The sequence below is a fragment of the Mixophyes fleayi genome, chromosome 6 (assembly GCF_038048845.1).
Source record: "Mixophyes fleayi isolate aMixFle1 chromosome 6, aMixFle1.hap1, whole genome shotgun sequence".
Taxonomy (NCBI): domain Eukaryota; kingdom Metazoa; phylum Chordata; class Amphibia; order Anura; family Limnodynastidae; genus Mixophyes; species Mixophyes fleayi.
In genome coordinates, this window is record NC_134407.1 from 13,323,886 (window position 1) to 13,344,368 (window position 20,483).

Genomic DNA, 20,483 nt, shown 5'->3' on the forward strand with positions numbered 1-20,483 from the left:
ATAAATCATTGGCTGAATAACATTTTAAATGCCCTGATTTGAAATATGAATCCTTCATGCAAATCACTTGATCAGTACAATATCTTCTATGCGTCTAGCTGGCGACTTATGGGGGAATGTTTCAGTTTACAACAGCCAGAACCCTACAGCTCGTCTGTCTCCGATCTGCACCGTCACGGAGTGAAAAGGAGAGATGTGAAAGAAATACCTGGCAGAGGTGCAGCAACGTATAGTGACATCAAAGGGAAAGGATACAATCAAGGAGAAACATTTCACTGGCTATGAGAAAACAGGTTATACCTGCCTAACACTAACAGGTTTCCCAAAACCATTCTAATCATACACTGTGCTGCTGGCTTAAGACATATTTTCCCGGAACCCTGCACAGGCCGTGTGCAGATGTAACCAGTCTCCATCCAATCAGGCTTCTCTCTGGCCTGGACAGGTCTGTGCTTTAATTATACCCACATAATGTTCCTTCCTCTTGTGACAAAGCAGAGGAATGTTATGTAAATACGGGTGACGACACACAGTATCATCTCTACCTTACTCACAGCTAGCAGGAACTACAAAGGCACAATCACACAGATGGGTGACAAGGATTATCTATCATTATATGCATGCATACATACATATATACACACACAAACTATATGGACCAAAGTATTTGGCCACACCTGTTAATTATTGAATTGAGGTGTTTCAATCAATCAGACCTCTTGCCAGAGGTGTATACAATCAAGCACGTAGCTATGCAGTCTCCATTTGCAAACATTTCTGATACAAAATGGGTCGTGTTGAAGAGCTTAGTAACTTCAAGCGTGGTACTGTGATAGGATGCCAGCTTTGCAATAAGACGGTTCGTGAGATTTCATCCCTGCTGGATATTCCACGATCAACTGTTAAGGGATATTATTAGAAAGTGGAAGCGTTTAGGAACAATAGCAACTCAGCCACGAAGCAGAAGACCACGTAAAATCACAGAGAGGGGTCAATGACTGCTAAGGTGCGTAAAAGTCGCCAACGCTCTGCTGATCCCATAGCTGAAGAGTTCCGAACTTCCACGGACATTAATGTAAGCACAAAAACTGTGCGGTGGGAGCTTAATGGAATGGGTTTCCATGACCAAGCAGGTGCATGCAAACCTCACATTACCAAGACCAATGCCAAGCGTTGGATGGAGTGGTGTAAAGCACACTGACACTGGACTGTGGAGCAGTGGAAACGTGTTCTGTGGAGTGACGAATCACGGTTCTCTGGCAGTCAGATGGGAGAGTCTGGGTTTGGTGGATGCCAGGATAACGTTACCTGTCTGACTGCATTATGCCAACTGTGAAGTTTGGTGGAGGAGGGATAATGGTATGGGGCTGTATTTCAGGGTTTAGGCTAGGTCCCTTATCTCCAGTGAAGGGCAATCTTAATGCTTCAGTATACCAAGTCACTCTGGACAATGCTATGCTTCCAACTTTGTGGCAACAGTTTGGGGAAGGTCCTTTTCTATTCCAACATGACTGTGCCCCAGTGCACAAAGCAAGGACTACAAAGACATTTGATGAGTTTGGTGTGCAAGGACTTGACTGGCCCACACATACATATATATGCAAATACATACATACAGTGGTCAAAATGGACATTTCTAAGTGGGCTGAATGTGGGAGAATTGCCTACCCAGAATTTGGGAGTCTACTGGGCATTCCAGGAGAGTGGTCAAATATGGCCTAACCCCTCCCCCCATAAGTTTTAGTGTGATATCCTCAACTACATATATATTATTGGGCCCAACTGATTATAAAGAAATACTGATTCTTGTGTTTCATATATATCTAATCTACATTAATAATTGATATCATTGGTGTAATATCTGTTATCTGCTAGTTTATAATACTGCCCTTAAGTTTATAATAGGAACCTCGCACCAAGCTGTTCAAGTGACAATAATTGAAGTATTTCTGGGAGAGCTCAGTTGTCATAAGACATCTAAAGACGTTCACAAAAGGGGCTGCAAGAGAAAGCAGAGAACGCTCGTGTCCTGGGCCTGAAGGGTGCAGCAACAGTACCAGCTCACCCCCCCCCCCCCTGTGCAGGATCTAATGGGAATAAAGACACAGAGAGCTCACCCCCCCCCTCTGTGTCTTTATTCCCATTAGATCCTGCACAGAGAGCTCACCCCCCCCCCCCTTGTGCAGGATCTAATGGGAATAAAGACACAGAGAGCTCACCCCCCCTCTGTGCAGAATCTAATGGGAATAAAGACACAGGCAGGATGTTTAAGCGGACATGTCCAGACTGAGGAAGTCATAAAGCCTGTGGTCAAAACAGGGAGTGGACTAGTGGTTTAACCCTATCTCCGTTCGGTCACAATATCTTGGCTATAGAGAGCAGTTCATACTGTAAAATAGGTTAACAGGTCCCATGAATGCTCCAGCACATATAGGTCGACGGAAACTGAGCTTTTACAAATGACAAATAGTAAACAGGGTGATGAAAGACAAGACTCCAAATATAAAAACAGCCCTTTGAGTCCCTCAAAACTTTCAGTGTGAAAAACTGTAGCACTCCAGTATCTGGGAGTACACCCTTCCCACTGCGCTGATACGCAGCTTTGCAGGGGGTTTCCCTTAGGTAGCTGTAGATGTTTAATGCACAACCACATGGCCGGTGGTCACAGGCAGAGTGTGTCCCTGCGAGACTACAGCAAGATTAAAAGTAGTATCTCCCAGCGATAGAAAATCAATGTTTATCAGAAGAGATGTTATAAACACCCCATTCTGCTTACATGAGTGACACACAAGGCCGGACACAAACTTTATGCTAGTCACCCAGGGCCGGTGCTATGGTCCATGGCGCCCTAGGCACTTTGTCAAAATCGGCCACCCCCCCCCTTCCCCCCCGCAAAAAAATGGCGCCCCCCCAACCCCCGCGCCGCAGGAACACTTTGAAAATCGCCTCGCTCCTCCCCCCTCCCCACGTTTTTCCTTACCTTGCCTCAACACGGCCGCCTCTCTGCTCCGTCTGCTCCCCTTCGCTCACTGACACTGTCGGGCCGTGATGATGATGTCACAGCCCAACAGTCAGTGAGTGGAGGGGAGGAGAGAGAGCAGAGAGGCGGCGGTGGTGAGCAATAGCCCCTTCCCCCCCTCTCCGTGGATGTATCTGAATGCTGTGCGGCGGCCGTGGAAGGTCAGCGGTCGCCGCACAGTTTTAAAGTAATTTTCATTCTGTGGCGCCCTCCAGATCCCGGCGCCCTAGGCAAGTGCCTAACCTTGCCTAATTGGAGCGCCGGGCCTGTAGTCACCGTGATGCAGAGCGGGCGGCTCCTGTGCATGCGCTGTATGGTACCTGAGCTCAGAAGTGGCCTCTGCTCTTCCACCCTTAGGGGTCTCTTTAACACGAATCACATTTTTGTCCCACTAAGTATCTTCTGTCACCGCAGCAACAGATGACTTAACGGAGCAAAGTACCATTGAAGTCATGTCCAGACAGCGCATTACTTCATTTCACTTACAATTCCTGGAGTCTTTACTCCACGTGCCACCTGCCAGTTTCCATAAACTTTCGGAGCTTGATAAATTTTCCCCGACCACAGTCCCCATTGGGTATTATGGAGACAGCGGTATTGTGCGGCACTTTGCAGTGTAAGCCATAGCAACCAATCAATGGGGAGAAATCTCCTACATTGGGCAGTTATCTGTGCACCAATATTCATAAATGTCCCTGTTTACACTATAACCTACAGCCTACTAGTTAAATAACAATTACTATTAATATTAATAATAGAATAAGCATGGTTGGGTACATTAAGAAAATCTCACATGAACATGGCACTGTTTATACTGTATACACTATATACGCTTAATGGGCAATACTTATGCTACAGTGTGAATGTCCCGCCAATGGCCTTGTCACATCATGAAGATTTAATTGCAGTCTTGGGCACCTGATTCTATAGATCTGCTCATAGATATATACAGGAAAGGAGCGAGTACATTATACACCGGGGAATGAGTAGACCTGGAATGATCGTAGCAGCTTGAAAGTTCAGGGTGGTGACTATATAGGGGGCATTCCCGAATTTCCTGTGTACAGTTGTAATTAGCGCAAAATGACCTGAAATTAGCAACACTTCAAAAGGAGCAGAAAACAGTACATTGTATACATACTTGCCAACTCTCCCTGAATGCCAGGGAGACTCCCTGAAATAGGGGTGATCTCCCTCACTCCCTGAAGAGTCTGACATTCTCCCTGATGCTGAGCGAGTACAAGACGTGGTTGGCTTCACCATCTGTGGCATGATGACACAGTTCAGAAATTGTGTCCTATGTCCATGTATTGATGCCTATGGAGGTGGCCATTTTCATGGAGACCAAGATTTAATCAAAGACTGACAGGTAAGACAACATGACTTCAGTAATGGAGACATAATTGTAAAATATACTTCAGGCTCTAGAGATTCATTAGCTGCTTTTCTTTAAGCATAGTTGCCTACTCTCCCGGAATGTCCGGGAGACTCCCACATTTCTGGGAAACCTAACGGGATCCCCGGAGAGCAGGGCAACCTCCCGGTTCTCGTCCCCGCTGTAATTGCCCAAAATTCTGACAATAGTTTAGGGGGTGTGGCCAAACTTATGCAATTCATTAAGCCCCGCCCCCACACACCCACCTCCCCCGGGATCTCACTGAAACCAACAAGGAAAAGTTGGCAAGTATGATTGTATGACATTTCTCTTTTATGAAAGAGGTACCAGAACCTGTAAGGCAGATACCAGAAGCATAGTTCTATTGATGGAAAAAAGGGTAATTTATAAAAAAACAAGAAAAGAAAATGGAGTCTGGTTATTGTCAGGAGACCTATGAACCATAATTAAGGGTGAGGCAAGCAGTTTATTGGAATATTCAAAATCAATGTTGGAAGCAGGCTAACATGACCGTAGACCACGCGTAGTACTGAAGATTTCAGGTATTCAAGACATGCGCTGTCAGTGATTGTGCACATCGGATAAGCAGATTTTGGGTGTGGACATATTAAACAAAGAAAAAATAATAATCACTGTTATATTTTTTTTTTTGCTGTGAAATTCCACTTCAAGATTTTAACTTGCTTACATCTAGATGAACCGCGTAGTGTCCATTTTGCTATCAGAAATGATCCTTTGTGTGTAGAGCCGGCAAAACCTACGAAATAGAGTCATCAAAACCTTCAAAAAAGGAACAGTGGAAATTCTAGCAATCATTTTCTAGAATGTACTCGATAAATGAAAGCTAGAATCTGATTGGCTGCTATGGGCCACACCTCCACTTTTACGTTTTTAGAAGGTTTGATAAATGGAAGTGTTACTAAAAGCACAGCACTAAGATGTGAGTGACTGTGTGACCTCTATGAATGACTAGCACGTGTATAGTGAGATAACATCAGCATTATAGACAGAAAATAATATAGTAACGTAATACTGCTCCAAGCTACAAGCTAGACCAGAATCAACTCACATTAATTGTAGGAGACTCCTCAATGGATTTATAATTCATTTCTTCAAAGTAAATGTTCAGTTTTGCAACCCCATTCCTGCCAACATAAAATGGATAAAGACGTCATGCTCAGGCACTGTGGATAGGAACCAATGGACTTAAATAAGGTAAGAAATGAATGAAGTGTAAAACTATGGCTGTAATCTATAAAAAATAACCTAAAAAGCTATTTATAATATCAGTTTTCTCAATTTCTATTTTATTTATAAATATTTTTGTGGCGTTATTAGATATATACATATTCTATAAAAGTGGCGTTATTTTTAGAGCAAATTTTAAAGCACATCCATTTTTGCAAATTTGCATGTGTGTTTATCAGTTTATAGAGTGGAGTAATTTTTTTTTATAGAATATGCTTAATTCCAGTTTGTGCTTAAACAAGGTAAACAAGATTCACTAAACTCACAAATCCCCTGCCGTATTTAAATCACCTCTACACCCCTCCAAATATCACTATATATCCCGTCACAGCTCGATTCTCCTATGGCAGCTGGATTCTCTTCCCTAAACGCTGCAGGATTCTCTTCCTCAAACGCTGCAGGATTCTCTTCCTCAAACGCTGCAGGATTCTCTTCCTCAAACGCTGCAGGATTCTCTTCCTCAAACGCTGCAGGATTCTCTTCCTCAAACGCTGCAGGATTCTCTTCCTCAAACGCTGCAGGATTCTCTTCCTCAAACGCTGCAGGATTCTCTTCCTCAAACGCTGCAGGATTCTCTTCCTCAAACGCTGCAGGATTCTCTTCCTCAAACGCTGCAGGATTCTCTTCCTCAAACGCTGCAGGATTCTCTTCCTCAAACGCTGCAGGATTCTCTTCCTCAAACGCTGCAGGATTCTCTTCCTCAAACGCTGCAGGATTCTCTTCCTCAAACGCTGCAGGATTCTCTTCCTCAAACGCTGCAGGATTCTCTTCCTCAAACGCTGCAGGATTCTCTTCCTCAAACGCTGCAGGATTCTCTTCCTCAAACGCTGCAGGATTCTCTTCCTCAAACGCTGCAGGATTCTCTTCCTCAAACGCTGCAGGATTCTTTTCCTCGACGCTGCAGGATTCTCTTCCTCGACGCTGCAGGATTCTCTTCCTCGACGCTGCAGGATTCTCTTCCTCGACGCTGCAGGATTCTCTTCCTCGACGCTGCAGGATTCTCTTCCTCGACGCTGCAGGATTCTCTTCCTCGACGCTGCAGGATTCTCTTCCTCGACGCTGCAGGATTCTCTTCCTCGACGCTGCAGGATTCTCTTCCTCGACGCTGCAGGATTCTCTTCCTCGACGCTGCAGGATTCTCTTCCCTAACGCTGCAGGATTCTCTTCCTCAACGCTGCAGGATTCTCTTCCTCAACGCTGCAGGATTCTCTTCCTCAACGCTGCAGGATTCTCTTCCCTAACGCTGCAGGATTCTCTCCCTAACGCTGCAGGATTCTCTCCCTAACGCTGCAGGATTCTCTCCTACGGCAGCAGGATTCTCTCCTATCGCATGCATGGGGCATATTTAACAATCATCATCATGTTTTTTTTTACACAATCATTTTCTTTCCTTATCGCAATGATATGGAATGAAAGATCGTGACTATTTCACAAAATTGTTGTTCTGGAAGAGCAGTTATAGTAAACTATTGTCCCAGCGAGCCCACAAGTGCACCTATATCCTATCTGCTCTATGGTCACTATCGCACAGTGGCCAGTTGTGCGATAGAAACCGGAGGGGAGAGCAGATAAGATGTGGTGAGGGATCTGAAGATCCCTCTACCGCAATGTTCTGGAAGGCTTCAAACGCCATCTTTAAATTGATAACATACTTGAAAATATGGCTATCCCCCGAAAACTGACATTTTGGGGGGGATTTGAAACAAAAATGATTGGTAAATATCCCCCATGAGTCTCCTATCACACCATGTTTCTCTGTCGCAGCACAGTTCTCCTATCTCAGCATAATTCTCTTATCGCTCCAGGTTTCCACAGAGACCAGAAAAGAACAAACTGTTCCAATCCATTTATAGCCAGAGGGAGAATTCCGTCAGGCACTCACTGGCCAAACAATAATAATAATATAATGATAAAAAAAACAACAACAACAAACTGTATGGTTACAGGAAGTGCTCACTCTAAGAGGAAATACTTGTATTATAAAAAAACTTGTGAGGAAAAATAAGTCGACCTACAAAGAAGCAATGTACAGGTTTGCAGTGAATAGCAGATTCTCAATGCAGTCCCTCCCAAGTCGGCTGCCCTGGAAACATACTGAACATAAATAGGGTGCTTAGATTTTAGGAGACATTGGTCCCATCGAGCATAGCCCTCTAAATTTGAGCCAATGGGGCGCAAAGTCAATGGCGATAAGAGGTAAAGGTGGATGAGAGTCAAGGGTAAAAACTGTTTGTATCACTCCACATCCACACAGGGGGTCATCATACCTTCACACCTGGATGAACTTGGCTGTCAGGCACCATCACCGCACATTCAGGAAGTGCCGGGGACTGGGGCCTTCCTGTATTGAGCAATCAAGTCCCATTGCCTAGCAATTGGACGCGCCTGGATCACTGCTGGCGGGCGCAGGCGCACTCCTCGCGTCTCCGTTGCTAGGCAATGGGATGCTTGTTTCGGCTTCCTATCGGTGGTCAGCTGACTGACTGCTGATCTCCCAGCCACCAATGAAAGAGCCTCAGTATCTATTTAAATGTGACTCTGGCGCCATTCTGGTGCCAGGGTTTCAAGGACTACCTTTGCTCCAGCACCTTTGTTCTGTATCCTGCCTCAATTTTGGCTTTTGACTCGGATTGTCTGACTCTTCTCCCTTTGGCTTGTATTAGATCTCCTGGCTTGACTCCTGCATTCCCGACTCCGACCTCGCTATATCTACCTCTCTGGTGGCCACCTAGGAGGGCCACGACCTGTGATTCTCCACCGCGAAGCCTAAACCTCCTTGTGGGGGTCCCTGGCGAAGACCTGGGGCTCGTTAGACTCTGCGCTTCCTAGATTAGCTGCGCCAATACCAGTAGGTGGGTCTGATTCTCACGGCTAGCGTGACACTGGCCATCTTACTTATTAACTGCTAACTTCTACTAAGACACAGAAAATAACGGAAAATAAGAGACCCTTAACTAAAGCACCTAATAACAAGCTCCCTTATAACACCTCACCGTCGGTGTCCATCCCCCCTCCACTAGATATATGTCCCTTCATACACATTCTTGTTTCCCGGCATAACCAGTTTTACTAGTATCTGTCTGTACAGTTTACCTACAGACTGGGTGGTAATTGCTCAAGTTCTCCCCATATAACCTCTCATGTAAATCTAAATTACAGTTACAGACAGACACTTAGTAGCTGGGTGATTTCTGTAAGCTATTTTTATAAGGTTGTAACATACTATTAAAATTAAATCCCTTTTATTTATTTATTTATTTTCTAGTACTCTCTATAATTAATTATTGTTTAAAGTAAAAAGTGTATACTGTATAAAGTATAGAAATATAAATTTAAAAAGTATATAAGTATATATTAGAGGGGCGTGGCCTGATAAGGACTTACCTGTCCGTAAGATTGGACTGTGACAATGTATGGAACACCCAGTTCTGTAACAAAACACATTGTGTCACATAGAATACTGTAGTTAATGGTACAATTAAAGGACAAAGGCTCTGAAAAGATCATATACTGATTTATATAGGATTTATACCACATGCATGCAGGTAAACTTGCTTCCCAAAAGGGATCACCGATCCCTATACTCCATCGAGGGTTCATGCACAGATGCAGTATGGACAGGGTAAGCAATACATTTCGCTTTCTATGCTCTTAAATAGACATTTCGTGTCTGACCGACTTCCCTTCTGCGGCTCCACTCTGCAAATACCTGCACTGGTTCCCCATATCCTCCAGAATCAAATAAAAACTTCTCATCCTAACATATAAAACCCTCAAGAACACCACCCTTCATACATCTCAAACCTCGTGTTGAAACACACTCCCTGACACCCTCTTAACCTGCTCCTCTCTCACATCTACAAGACTTCTCCTGAGCTGCTTCCCATCTATGGGATTCCTTACCATGTCTGATCAGACACTCCCACAGCCTCAAATCTTTAAACGCTCTCTAAAAATCTTTACTAGAGCTTACCCTATTCCCTTCGATACGTCTAGCACTGCTACACCCTGGCTGCTGTCACAACTCCTACTCTGAGTCTCACTCTGGTTTTTATTTCAAACTAGATTGTAAGCTCTATCACAAGTATTTATTTTCTCTACCTTGCTCTGTCTTCCCCACTGTCTGACACTGTGGAGCACTGTGGGGCTTTACAAATCAGCAACAACAACAACAACAGTTTACTTTCGTTATTTCAGATTTATTTTGTTCTTGATCACCTGTATTCTTACACATGGCTGATTCATTACTAAAGCATGTACTTGTGTTTTATGAACCACTTCTCCTTTCACATTGTAACCTCTAGCAAATGTGGCTAGCCTACTTTTTGTATTGTTATCTTATTTGCTATATTTCTCTACTGTTAGGATGGGCAGCATGGTGGCACAATGGTTAGTATTGTTGTCTCACAGTGCTGGGATCATAAGTTAGATTCTGACCAGGACTCTACATCATGGTTACCTACTCTCCGGGAATGTACGGGAGACTCCCGAATTTCTGGGAGTCCTCCCGGACTCCAGGGAGAGCAGGGCAACCTCCCAGTTCCTAGCCACATAGCTAAGTGGCAGGAGGGGTGGGGGGGGGGCTTAGGACTCCATCCACGTATAATAGTGGCCGCGCCGCCTATTGTCATAGGCTGGAAATTGTGATGGCAGTTTAGGGGGAGTGGCCAAATGATGTTATTCGCCAAGCCCCACCCTCGCATGCCCACTTCTACCCGTATCTCCCGGGGGCAAGTATGCCCTGTGTGTGTGGAGTTTGTATGTTCTCCCAGTGTTTATGTGGGTTTCCTCCAGGTGCTCGAGTTTGCAGGTTAATTGGCTTCTGTCAAAATGAACCCTAACATGTATGTTATTGAATTTAGATTGTAAGCTCCAAGGTGCAAGGGGTGACTACATATTCTCTGCACAGTGCTGCACAATATTATTAGCGGTATCCGAATAAACAGTAATATGCTGGTGCATTATATATAAATTACTATTGTTTATTTGTGTAGCTCAAACATGCAGAGAGCATACAGACTCCAAACAGATAGAGCCGCGATAGGGAATCGAAACCATGACCCCAGCGCTGTTAGGCAGCAATGCCAACCACAGTATTGTTATGACACTATGTATAAATAATATATGTAATATGCTGTTTATGAGCTTTCAGTTACAGGTCACAAAAGAATTCTGCTCTGGGTTTAAAGAGTGGACCAAAAACAAAATTTTAGAATATTGAATTGTCTTACAAAAGATTTTATCAACTGCCAAACCAAAACTGAATTTCAATTTGCTCAGCGAAATGGATCAGTTTAAATGATAAAATGTTTTCTGAAGTGTTTGCCTGGAACAGTAACGGTTTCCTGCTATAGAATCCCAAGAGGTCGGATTCTGTCTGATGCCGTTTCCACCCAGAAAACGTCTGCTCCCACTGTATGTAGGCGACAGATACACTTTAATCTATTATAATAGAAATATACAGTATATATATCAACATCATCCAGTTTAACCCGGCACACATTGATCTGCTTTATTTTAGCTGCCCTTGGCAACAGGTAAAACCATATCTATGAATTCAATATAACTTTATCCACGGATCTATTGTTGTACCTCTATGGTTAGACCCACTTCAATATTGCCAGTGATACCGAGAAATTGGCAGGAAGGGGTGTTGAAACATACATTCGGAAGATGGCATGTGTGGGGTCGTATTTTAATCTCCGTAAAAGACGCAAGTTCTAAAAATGATCTAGGCGCATTGCCATTACACTGTGTATTTGTAAGTATGGTCTATGTTAGTGATTCATTCCTGGACAAGAGGTGGCAACTTTTTGCAAAGGAAGCTATTAATGTACTCTTTTGTGCTCACAATTATTAACTTTGCATCCACCTTCATACAAAGAGCCTGCTTGCCACACAAAGAGTTCGGGGTTTGATGTCGATAAAAAAATAAAATAAAAATAATCTCACAGCAATTGGGATGATAAATTGTGTGGAATCTATGCAGATTTGTGCTTGAATCCCACTGTCCCTGAATCTGCTCCCCACCCTTAAGCTGGGTACACACTACAGAATTTTCGGCCAACTTTTTATGCCGAGCGATTTTACATGCGATCGATGTTCCGATCGCTCGGTCCATGGACTGCATACACACTAGCCTTGTTTAGGATGATAAAGGGAAGAGCGGACGTCCCTTTAGCTACTTTTTACAGCGATGTTGTGAGCAATGACTGTAATTTCATACTCACTGTTGTGGATCGGTCGGAAGTTTATACACACTACACTGCGGAAACGAGATTGGAACGAAAATATTGAACGGTACGACCAACCAAATGAGGCGATAATCGTCCATTTGGGCAGACTTTCGACCATCGTGTAACTGTACACACTGAACTGACTTTTGAACGAGCGGTCGTATGTCGGCTGTTTCAGCCGATTATTGGACGAAAACAGTGTAGTGTGTACCCAGCTTTAGTCAAGCAAGTATGCACAATCTGGTGATAACATTTCACTATAAGAGCGAGACACTTACATGTGCAATAAATTAAAATAGCTCTATTTTTTTCGCACCTGACCCATTTTAAATTGGGTGGGCCTTAACCGTCCTCACTTTTTCGCACATGAGGCATTATAATGCTCGAAAGCCGGGATTATTAGCTCCCACAAATAACGGGGATGACGACGGTCAATCCATAAAGCCGTGTTGTTGGCATAGGACTAGGAACACTTCAGGTCATATTCTGCTGGTGAATCATGCAAAACGCCAAATGTGCAATGAGGAGAATATTCTATTTCTGAAAAATACCCTTTTACACTGGTGAGAACACATACCATTATTTTATTTGAGTATCTTTATTGCTGTGTAACTTGCCAGCCTGAGGAAAGTGCTATCACGGAGCCAGAACATTTTTCTCTTGGGCTGAAACACTTCATGAGAAAGCAACTCATCCATTCACTAGAAACTGTTGTTACTGAGGAGTGTGGTAATAGCTCCTAGTGAACTGGTAAGTGACAAACATAATTTAATACAGATTAAACAGAACGCTGACAATTTCCATTCTGTACCCACCACATATGACTCACCTCACTGACTTTGGTTGGCCAACGGGAATATCCTGCATTGAACTGGTATTCGGTCAGCCTGCGGGTAGGAACAGACAACAGACTACAAAACCCTGTATAAATAGAGCTTTAACAGACAAGGCATGCATTCAATATCCATTATATACACTACATACTTATACAACAGTCTCTTCAGAATGAAGTTATTAATCATATTTTTGTCGCAAAGAGTTGGGATGAGACTAGTTGTAGTCAATCTAATGAGAAAACCATTCACACATTTTTCTAATCTTTGACAGATATTAATCATGATATTTTTTAATTCTACCCGTCCCCCGTACTCCCCTCCTCCTAGAGAATTGGTGCTCTGTGGTTCTTTATGAGGGTTTATATAGATTCTTGCAGGTTCTGCAAATCATCCTGGTAACAGCTGAACCAGATGTTTATCAGGAAGTGAGGAGTGCGTACGAGAATTGTTCCCCCCACAATTTACACACAATTTCAAATCTCTTTCTTTCAAGATAACTATCCTATATAGGTATGTACTTTCAGGTAGATGCAACTTATGGTTAATTTACCTTCAAGGCACACCTAGGAAGCGAGATACTCCAGCTGTTTGGGAACTATAAATCCCAGCATGTCTACTCAGCTAGAGGTTGCCATGACGTACTGGGACAGTTCCCCAAACAGCTGGAGAGCAACAGGTTGTCTAATAAGTTTGATTAAATAATATATTATATTTAGCACACAATCAGGTGAAAATCAAATTGGGGTGTTAAGGGGTGAGGGTCCCGCCTAAAATGCTGATAATTCAGTGATGCTCTAGACATAGATCTATGACGAGCAATATCCTGTTCTTCTCACAGCTTCATGTCCTGGGCCTAAGGCAACCTCGACTAACTGGAGGATAATCTGGGAACGACACTGTTAAGACTTCTAAGCTATTACCCAAGTGTTATCTCTCTGCCGTTGACAAAAAAGTCCTTATGCATTTTGTCAGCATAAACGGGAATGCAGCTATTGCAAAACATATAGTTTGAGCCAGAAATTAAATACCCGTTAACATATTTATTTATTTTTATTATTTTTTTTTTTTTTACATCTCTAGGTCATTGTGTTGTACAATATATTCCCAGTGATCTTTTCCAGCTCATAATATATTTGGGATATAAGAGGCCATGCAAAGAGGAAAAGAAATTGATCTCCTCCTATCAGTTATTACTACCTATTAATAAAGTACGGTAATCTGCAAACATGAAAAAAATATCTAGGACTATTTTTAAAATATGCCTCTACTCTGAGAGACTATCGTGCTTCAGTTGTGTAACTTTAGTGTCAACATTTCCGCAGTACCTTGGAACAGGCTCACCAGAAAATTAATTTAGTTATAAATACAATAATTTAACTTCACTAAATTCCACAAGTACAGCAGCGTGCGGATTGCAAAATTCTGCAAAATAGGGAAGGAGCTAGATGTGCAAACTTCCTAAAATGTCTGAAATCACGAGTTTTCAATGTTGAAACATCGTCACGACGCCGTCGTGACACCGTCCATGTCTCTGTAAGTTGGGAAATATTGAGTCATTGGCTTTCCTGGAAGTGAAAAAACCGAGGGTGCTGGGCAAAATGGAGAACTGACATAATAACTCACGGACATACTCATATTTTTATACATTTCGGGCCTGATTCATTGAGGAAACTAAAGCAAGAAAATGAGTAACTTTGAACCTTGGCAAAACCATGTTGCAATGCAAGCGGTGCAATTTAGTTTATTATTTTGCACATAAGGAAAATACTGGCTGTTTTTTTCATGTAGCACACAAATATTTGATAGCTTTATTTTTACACCGACATTAAAAGTTGATCTAGGACAGGCTCTACCCCAACTATAAATCTGTCCTCACATTTTAAATTTACCACCTCCTCCAATATAATCTGGTTTTGCCAAAGTCCAAAGCAACTGCTTTTTTTTTGCTTTAATTTCCTTAATGAATCAGGCCCTTCCTCCGTAATTTCTTTTGTGAAAAAGAAAAAGAGTGCAAATAAAAAATAGCTAGAAAAAAAAATATTAACAGCTCAAATAAATAACAGCTCACACAAATAATAGAAAATATAAGTAGGTGTAGGTCAAATAGATAAATACATAATAGCCAATATATAAATATTCAAATATATATGACTTCAAATACACAATAACACTAGCCCAAATAATAGAGAATTACTCAAAGCTATAGCTCTATCTAATTGATTAAGTCAAGTAAATAAATAGCAAAACAAATATAGATTGTTAACAAAAATTGCTCAAATATACTTACAGCTCAAATTAAAAATAATGGCTCAAATAAATTAAAGTTGAAAAAAAAATGAATAGCTAATATAAATAAATGTTTGTAATAATGGTGTTTTCTTGTAAAATAAAATTCAGTAGATCCTAATCTATATTAAAAATTAATCCTCACACAATAAACAACAGATTTGGCTTAAAGAAAAAAAATCCCATTACATTTAAATAAAGTTATATAAACTACTATTATTCAAAAATTATTGGTGATTTAAAATATTAATTCTATTGCTTATAGTGATTGATGGCCTGAATATTTATGTTGCAGGATATTGATTACATATATAGTCTATAGGTAGCTTTGCATTCATGTTAATACATTGTTATATAATTTTCCCCCCTTTAAATTCAAGCACCAGCACTGTTTATTTTATATTTTTCTAACTGTTCACATGTTCTCTATTAATGGAGGCTACTTACACTTCATTAAATTATTTCTTTACTGATAACATTGGTGGTGAAATGTTCTCTTTTCTCTTGTTTAAATATTGCAGTATCACTTGAGAAACTTTACGTTTCATTTCCAAAAGTCTCAGGGGTTTATTTACTAAACTGCGGGTTTGAAAAAGTGGAGATGTTGCCTATGGCAACCAATCAGATTCTAGCTGTCATTTAGTAGAATGTACTTAATAAATGATAGCTAGAATCTGTTTGGTTGCTATAGGCAACAACTCCACTTTTTCAAACCCGCAGTTTAGTAAATATACCCCTCAGTCTCAAATTGAAATATAGCCATGGAGAATATTACAAGGGAGCAAATAATGTACCATATTGATGTATTAATGTAAAGATGGCACAATATATATTATATAAAATTTCACTGAGTAATCAATAACAGTTTATAGTATTATCTACAGTGATTGATCTACCTCATTTATTTATATAGCGCCACTAATTCTGCAGCGCTGTACAGAGAATATTTGTCATTCACATCAGTCCCTGGCGGGTACAGTCTAAATTCCCTAACACACACACACACAGACACATAGATGAAGGTCAATTTGTTAGCAGCTAATTAACCTACTAGTATGTTTTTGGCGTGTGGGAGGAAACCAGAGCACCCAGAGGAAACACATGCAAACACGGGGAGAACATACAAACTCCACACAGATAAGGTCTTGGTTGGGAACCGATGAAGGTATGTAAGTAAATATAAGCATATATTTTTAGCTATGGTTCCCCAAAATATTCGCTGGGTCAATGCTTCAATTGTTGCCAAATTGATTTACTATTTTATTTCAGATTCAAATAAAAAAAAAAAAAAAACAAACAGATTCATATCATAAAGTTCCTCATTTAAACTGTTTACAATATAAAGTTCCTCATTTCTATTTTTTTTTCTTAAGTATCAGTTAAAAAACAAAATAAAAAACAAAACAACCCAACAAATTATGCAGATTCGACTTACAAAACAATATTCTGCAAGTGACCTTAAAGAACCACTAATTTTAAAAATTCATTTGTATAAAATCTCTACTAATATCGTTGTTAAACATATGTGCAAGCTTTTATGAAAGGAACATATTTAAACATTGAAAAATAGAAATAAGCTTGTGTCAGAAATGAAAGGAAAATGCACTAGTGTGCTTGGTTGTGGTAGGGATTGGTGTTAACACTACCGACATGGGGTCGGCCACCTAAAAAAATCCAAAAGTAATGACGTTTAGCTGTTTGTCTCTATGGAGTGCTTTTGAAAGAGCCCACTGAAGAAGAAAACAACTAGTGACAAAATGCATTCTTTCATAAGAACCCACTGAGGAAGCTGCCACAATCTTTAGTGAAACGCGTTGGCTTCAACTGCAGACACTGATTATCCAGGACACAGTTTGAACCATTTTTGTAAATTATATTATATACTATATTATAATTGAGCATTACTTTTTTATATATGTATATTCTCTATATCAAATTTATTTATTTTATTATATATTTTATTCTTTAATTTTTCCCTTTTCTATTGTTTCCTTATAATCTTCCTTTACCTTTGTAGAATTAATTCTACACCCTTTAAAGCATTTATTATTCTTGCTGCCATATGTTATTGTTAATATTCACCAATTCAGCACTTCTAATGGATCACATTTTCACAACTATTCAGCCACCTTATTTCTTCTTACCCAAAGCATGATTTACACTGAAGCATTTTAAGAAATAACGGAGACGCAGACACAGCCCTAATGACAAAAAGTTCGCTCTCCTCCTATTGGCCACAAACACCCAGTCCTCTCGGATCGCGCCGTGCACGCCACACTTCTGCCACACCACTCACACTCACCGTATAATGTTACTTACAGGCAAGGTTTGCGACATCTGGCAAAACACCCCAGCTCGTGCCTCGCGAATTCGCTGTTGAGTTTATAGTAACAGTGACCTGTTGAATCATCAAAGAAATAATCCGTCTTTAGCTCCAGTTTAATAAAAGGCGCAGTACTTTATAATCAGCGTGTTAATGGTGCTATGTATTTTGGATTACTTGAAGACCTGGCTTTTCGCACTACCCCTGAATAAGACACTGTCAGTATAGCAATGTGTAGCCATCTATTCATCAGGGATGTCAATTGGTACCAACACGACTACTCACCCTTTCTAACTGACCGCTAATGGAGATTTAAATGGCATATCTGCACTGGGAGATCTTAAAGGATAACTCTGCCTTTAGTAGACCTGTCCTTCATGGTGGCTTAGCGGTTAGCACTTCTGCCTCACAGCACTGGGTCATGAGTTCAATTCCCGACCATGGCCTTATATGTGAGGAGTTTGTATGTTCTACCAGTGTTTGTGTGGGTTTCCTCCGGGTGCTCTGGTTTCTTCCCACACTCCAAAAACATACTGGTAGGTTAATTGGCTGCTATCAAATTGACCCTAGTCTCTCTCTGTCTGTCTGTGTGTGTGTTGGGGAATTTAGACTGTAAGCTCCAATGGGGCAGGGATTGATGTGAGTGAGTTCTCTGTACAGTGCTGCGGAATTAGTGGGGCTATATAAATGATGATGATGATGATTAGATATATAGCAAACAGATTGGCCCCAGGAACCCTCCCATCACCTGAAGCCTAGAGGAAGCTCGCACTTCTACTCTTGGCACTGGGAAACTTTGAATGGACAATATCTCATAGAGCTCTATTGAAGAGATCTGAAGTAAGCTCATTTTCACTGCAGGAAAAGTTGATGGCAAGTTGGCGTGAGCCAACCTGCCATCAGTGGAGGCCATATTTGATTAATGAGAGGTGCTTTAGAGCTGGAGTTATCCTTTAAATGTTGGTCAACTCTTTAGGTCAAAATATTTGTATCTTATGTTTGTAATATGCTTTTCTAAAAAATTCAATAAAAACCTTTTGAGTTAAAAAAAATATTTGTATCTTAAAGAATAATTGGTGTTGTCAACGGTCTTAGGGGCATATTCAATTCCAATCAGCGGGATCGCGCCGGAACGGCCGCGAACCTAATCCGCGGTACCGCAATAACGTGGATTTTCGTTCGCAGCTCATAGGGCTGCGTATGAAAATCCACGTTATTGCGGTACCGTATTACCGGCAGTACTGCACATTTTCCGCAGTAACGCGCGTTACCGCGGATCGGATCGGAATTGAATATGCCCTTTAGTGTTGTCAGTGCCCCATGAATTTCTGATGTATATGAAGAAAAAAGGAAGGACTTTTAAAACATCACTGTTTGACACAGGCCTACCTTAGTAGGAGTAAGGAGTGCAGTTCTGGAACATTAGAGACATTAGGGCATCCCCCTGCCCATAAATTGGGGTAATGCCAAAATGACAGTAAATTATATCTCAGTGAAAAATATGAAAAAAGTAAGAACATTTTAAGTTTAAGTGGTATATTTACCAAGCGGCGTTTCCGACAATGGCAATTTTATTAAAGACAAAACCCATTGGGCTTTGTCTTTAATAAAATTGCCATTTTAAAAAAATGACTACAAAGTGCAGAGAATCGATCGTTCGTCGGAAACGTTGCTTAGGAAATACACCCCTTACTCTCACTCCAGAAGAGAACTTCTCCAGCTCTTGTTAATCTCTGTATCTTGGACACTACAGGGTGTATAAAGCACTTGTAGTATGCACACAAATCTCTAAAATGACAGAGGAACTGGAGAGATTTCTCAATACTCTCCCCGAACGTCTCTCCGCTGCTTGTCTGTTTTGTGGTTTGTGTCCTTGTAGGCTACACTCTCACCCCAGCTCTTGTGCTTGATGTAATCACAAAACTCTGCTCCGTCTGGAAGGGGATAGAAGGCGTAGGCACATCCGCAGCGTTCTACCATCTTGGCTTGAAAGCAGGAACGTACACAGACCTAAAAGAAGGGACCATATAGGAGAAATCAAACAGTGAAAAAGATCATTATATACTAGTGCCAGCAAATTCTGACCCGCCAACATGACCCCTGTTACTTCAATAAATAGACCTCACACATAGAAATTGAACATATTTACATTATAAATGTGTTATAGGCTCTCTTTAAAACAGGAATAGAAGATCTGAGAATCAATTTTCAGACTTAGATATTGGCTCAGTAATAATTTGGTGAACATATCTGGAATCGCTCTTCTCTGCTGTGAGGTGGTAGAGTTATTAGGAATTTAATGAGTGAGACTTTTAACACATTACAAAAGTGATCTGATCCTACACTCACAAACTGCGGTGGTGCCCCAAGCCGCCGCTACTCATTGTTTACTCCGAGTGTGCGTCCTGAGGCGCCACTTCCGCTTTTGTCCCGCCCGTCACCTAGGCAACAGCCGGGATGCTCTGCTTCTTAGTGCCGCGTTCCTGCATAGAGAGGCAGCCGGGTGCGTGTGCATATATTCATTATTAACAGCCCGAGGCTGATTATTCCTGCTGTGTCCCCATCATTTGATTGATTCTTCTGGGTATTTAAGGCAGGGAGGAATTAGCCTCCCTACTTGTTATATCATTCTCTGTGCCTGCCACATTGCTGACCAACTCCCCTTTTTTGGTGGTTTCTTCTGCTACCTTGGATTGATTCCCTGTTATGACCCTTTGTCTTGACTCTGGACTCCGCCCTTGACCTCAGTCTGTTTCTGGATTACCCGTGTTTGCTAGTTGCCCTGACCATTTGCTTGTCCCTTGGCACTCGTGCTCGCATCTGATCCACGACTTCTGGACTGTCTCTGGTATCCGCCTCCAGTATTTTGCTTTATCTCTTCCTGGCATTATGGTTTGTTCTTATAAGCTTCTTCTATTAAAGAGCTAAGTCCTGGAGGAATCAGAGTACCTCCGAACAAACTAGTTCTACGGGAAAGGTGGCTGCTATAGGTGAAGATCGCTACCAGTCTGGTTCTAGAAGCCTAGCAAACAGCCATGGTCCATAACATAATGATTAAAGGTTTGCGGATCAGATCCTGTTTGAGAGTATGTCATATCACTGAGTTTTCCAGGAACCAGAGGATCAAAGAAAACTTGAA

The 20,483-nt window shown here is 41.5% G+C and overlaps 1 protein-coding gene and 1 long non-coding RNA gene across 6 annotated transcripts in view; one reads left to right on the top strand and one right to left on the bottom strand.

Moving 5' to 3' along the window:
- Nucleotides 1-14,904, top strand: part of LOC142160844 (uncharacterized) — a 62,109-nt gene extending 47,205 nt beyond the window's left edge. Inside the window, exon 3 of the long non-coding RNA XR_012693320.1 lies at nucleotides 13,816-14,904. This is a non-coding gene — a long non-coding RNA (uncharacterized LOC142160844). The remainder of the gene's footprint in view (nucleotides 1-13,815) is intronic.
- The window catches only part of SCNN1A (sodium channel epithelial 1 subunit alpha), a 54,861-nt gene that overhangs the window by 11,833 nt on the left and 22,545 nt on the right, over nucleotides 1-20,483 (bottom strand). For all 5 annotated transcript variants that reach the window (XM_075215868.1, XM_075215872.1, XM_075215873.1 and 2 more), the window contains 5 exons: nucleotides 19,237-19,354; nucleotides 17,341-17,419; nucleotides 12,729-12,786; nucleotides 9,048-9,091; nucleotides 5,485-5,560 (listed from right to left, as the gene is read on the bottom strand). In XM_075215868.1, the coding sequence (XP_075071969.1) occupies nucleotides 5,485-5,560; nucleotides 9,048-9,091; nucleotides 12,729-12,786; nucleotides 17,341-17,419; nucleotides 19,237-19,354 (375 nt within the window). The remainder of the gene's footprint in view (nucleotides 1-5,484; nucleotides 5,561-9,047; nucleotides 9,092-12,728; nucleotides 12,787-17,340; nucleotides 17,420-19,236; nucleotides 19,355-20,483) is intronic.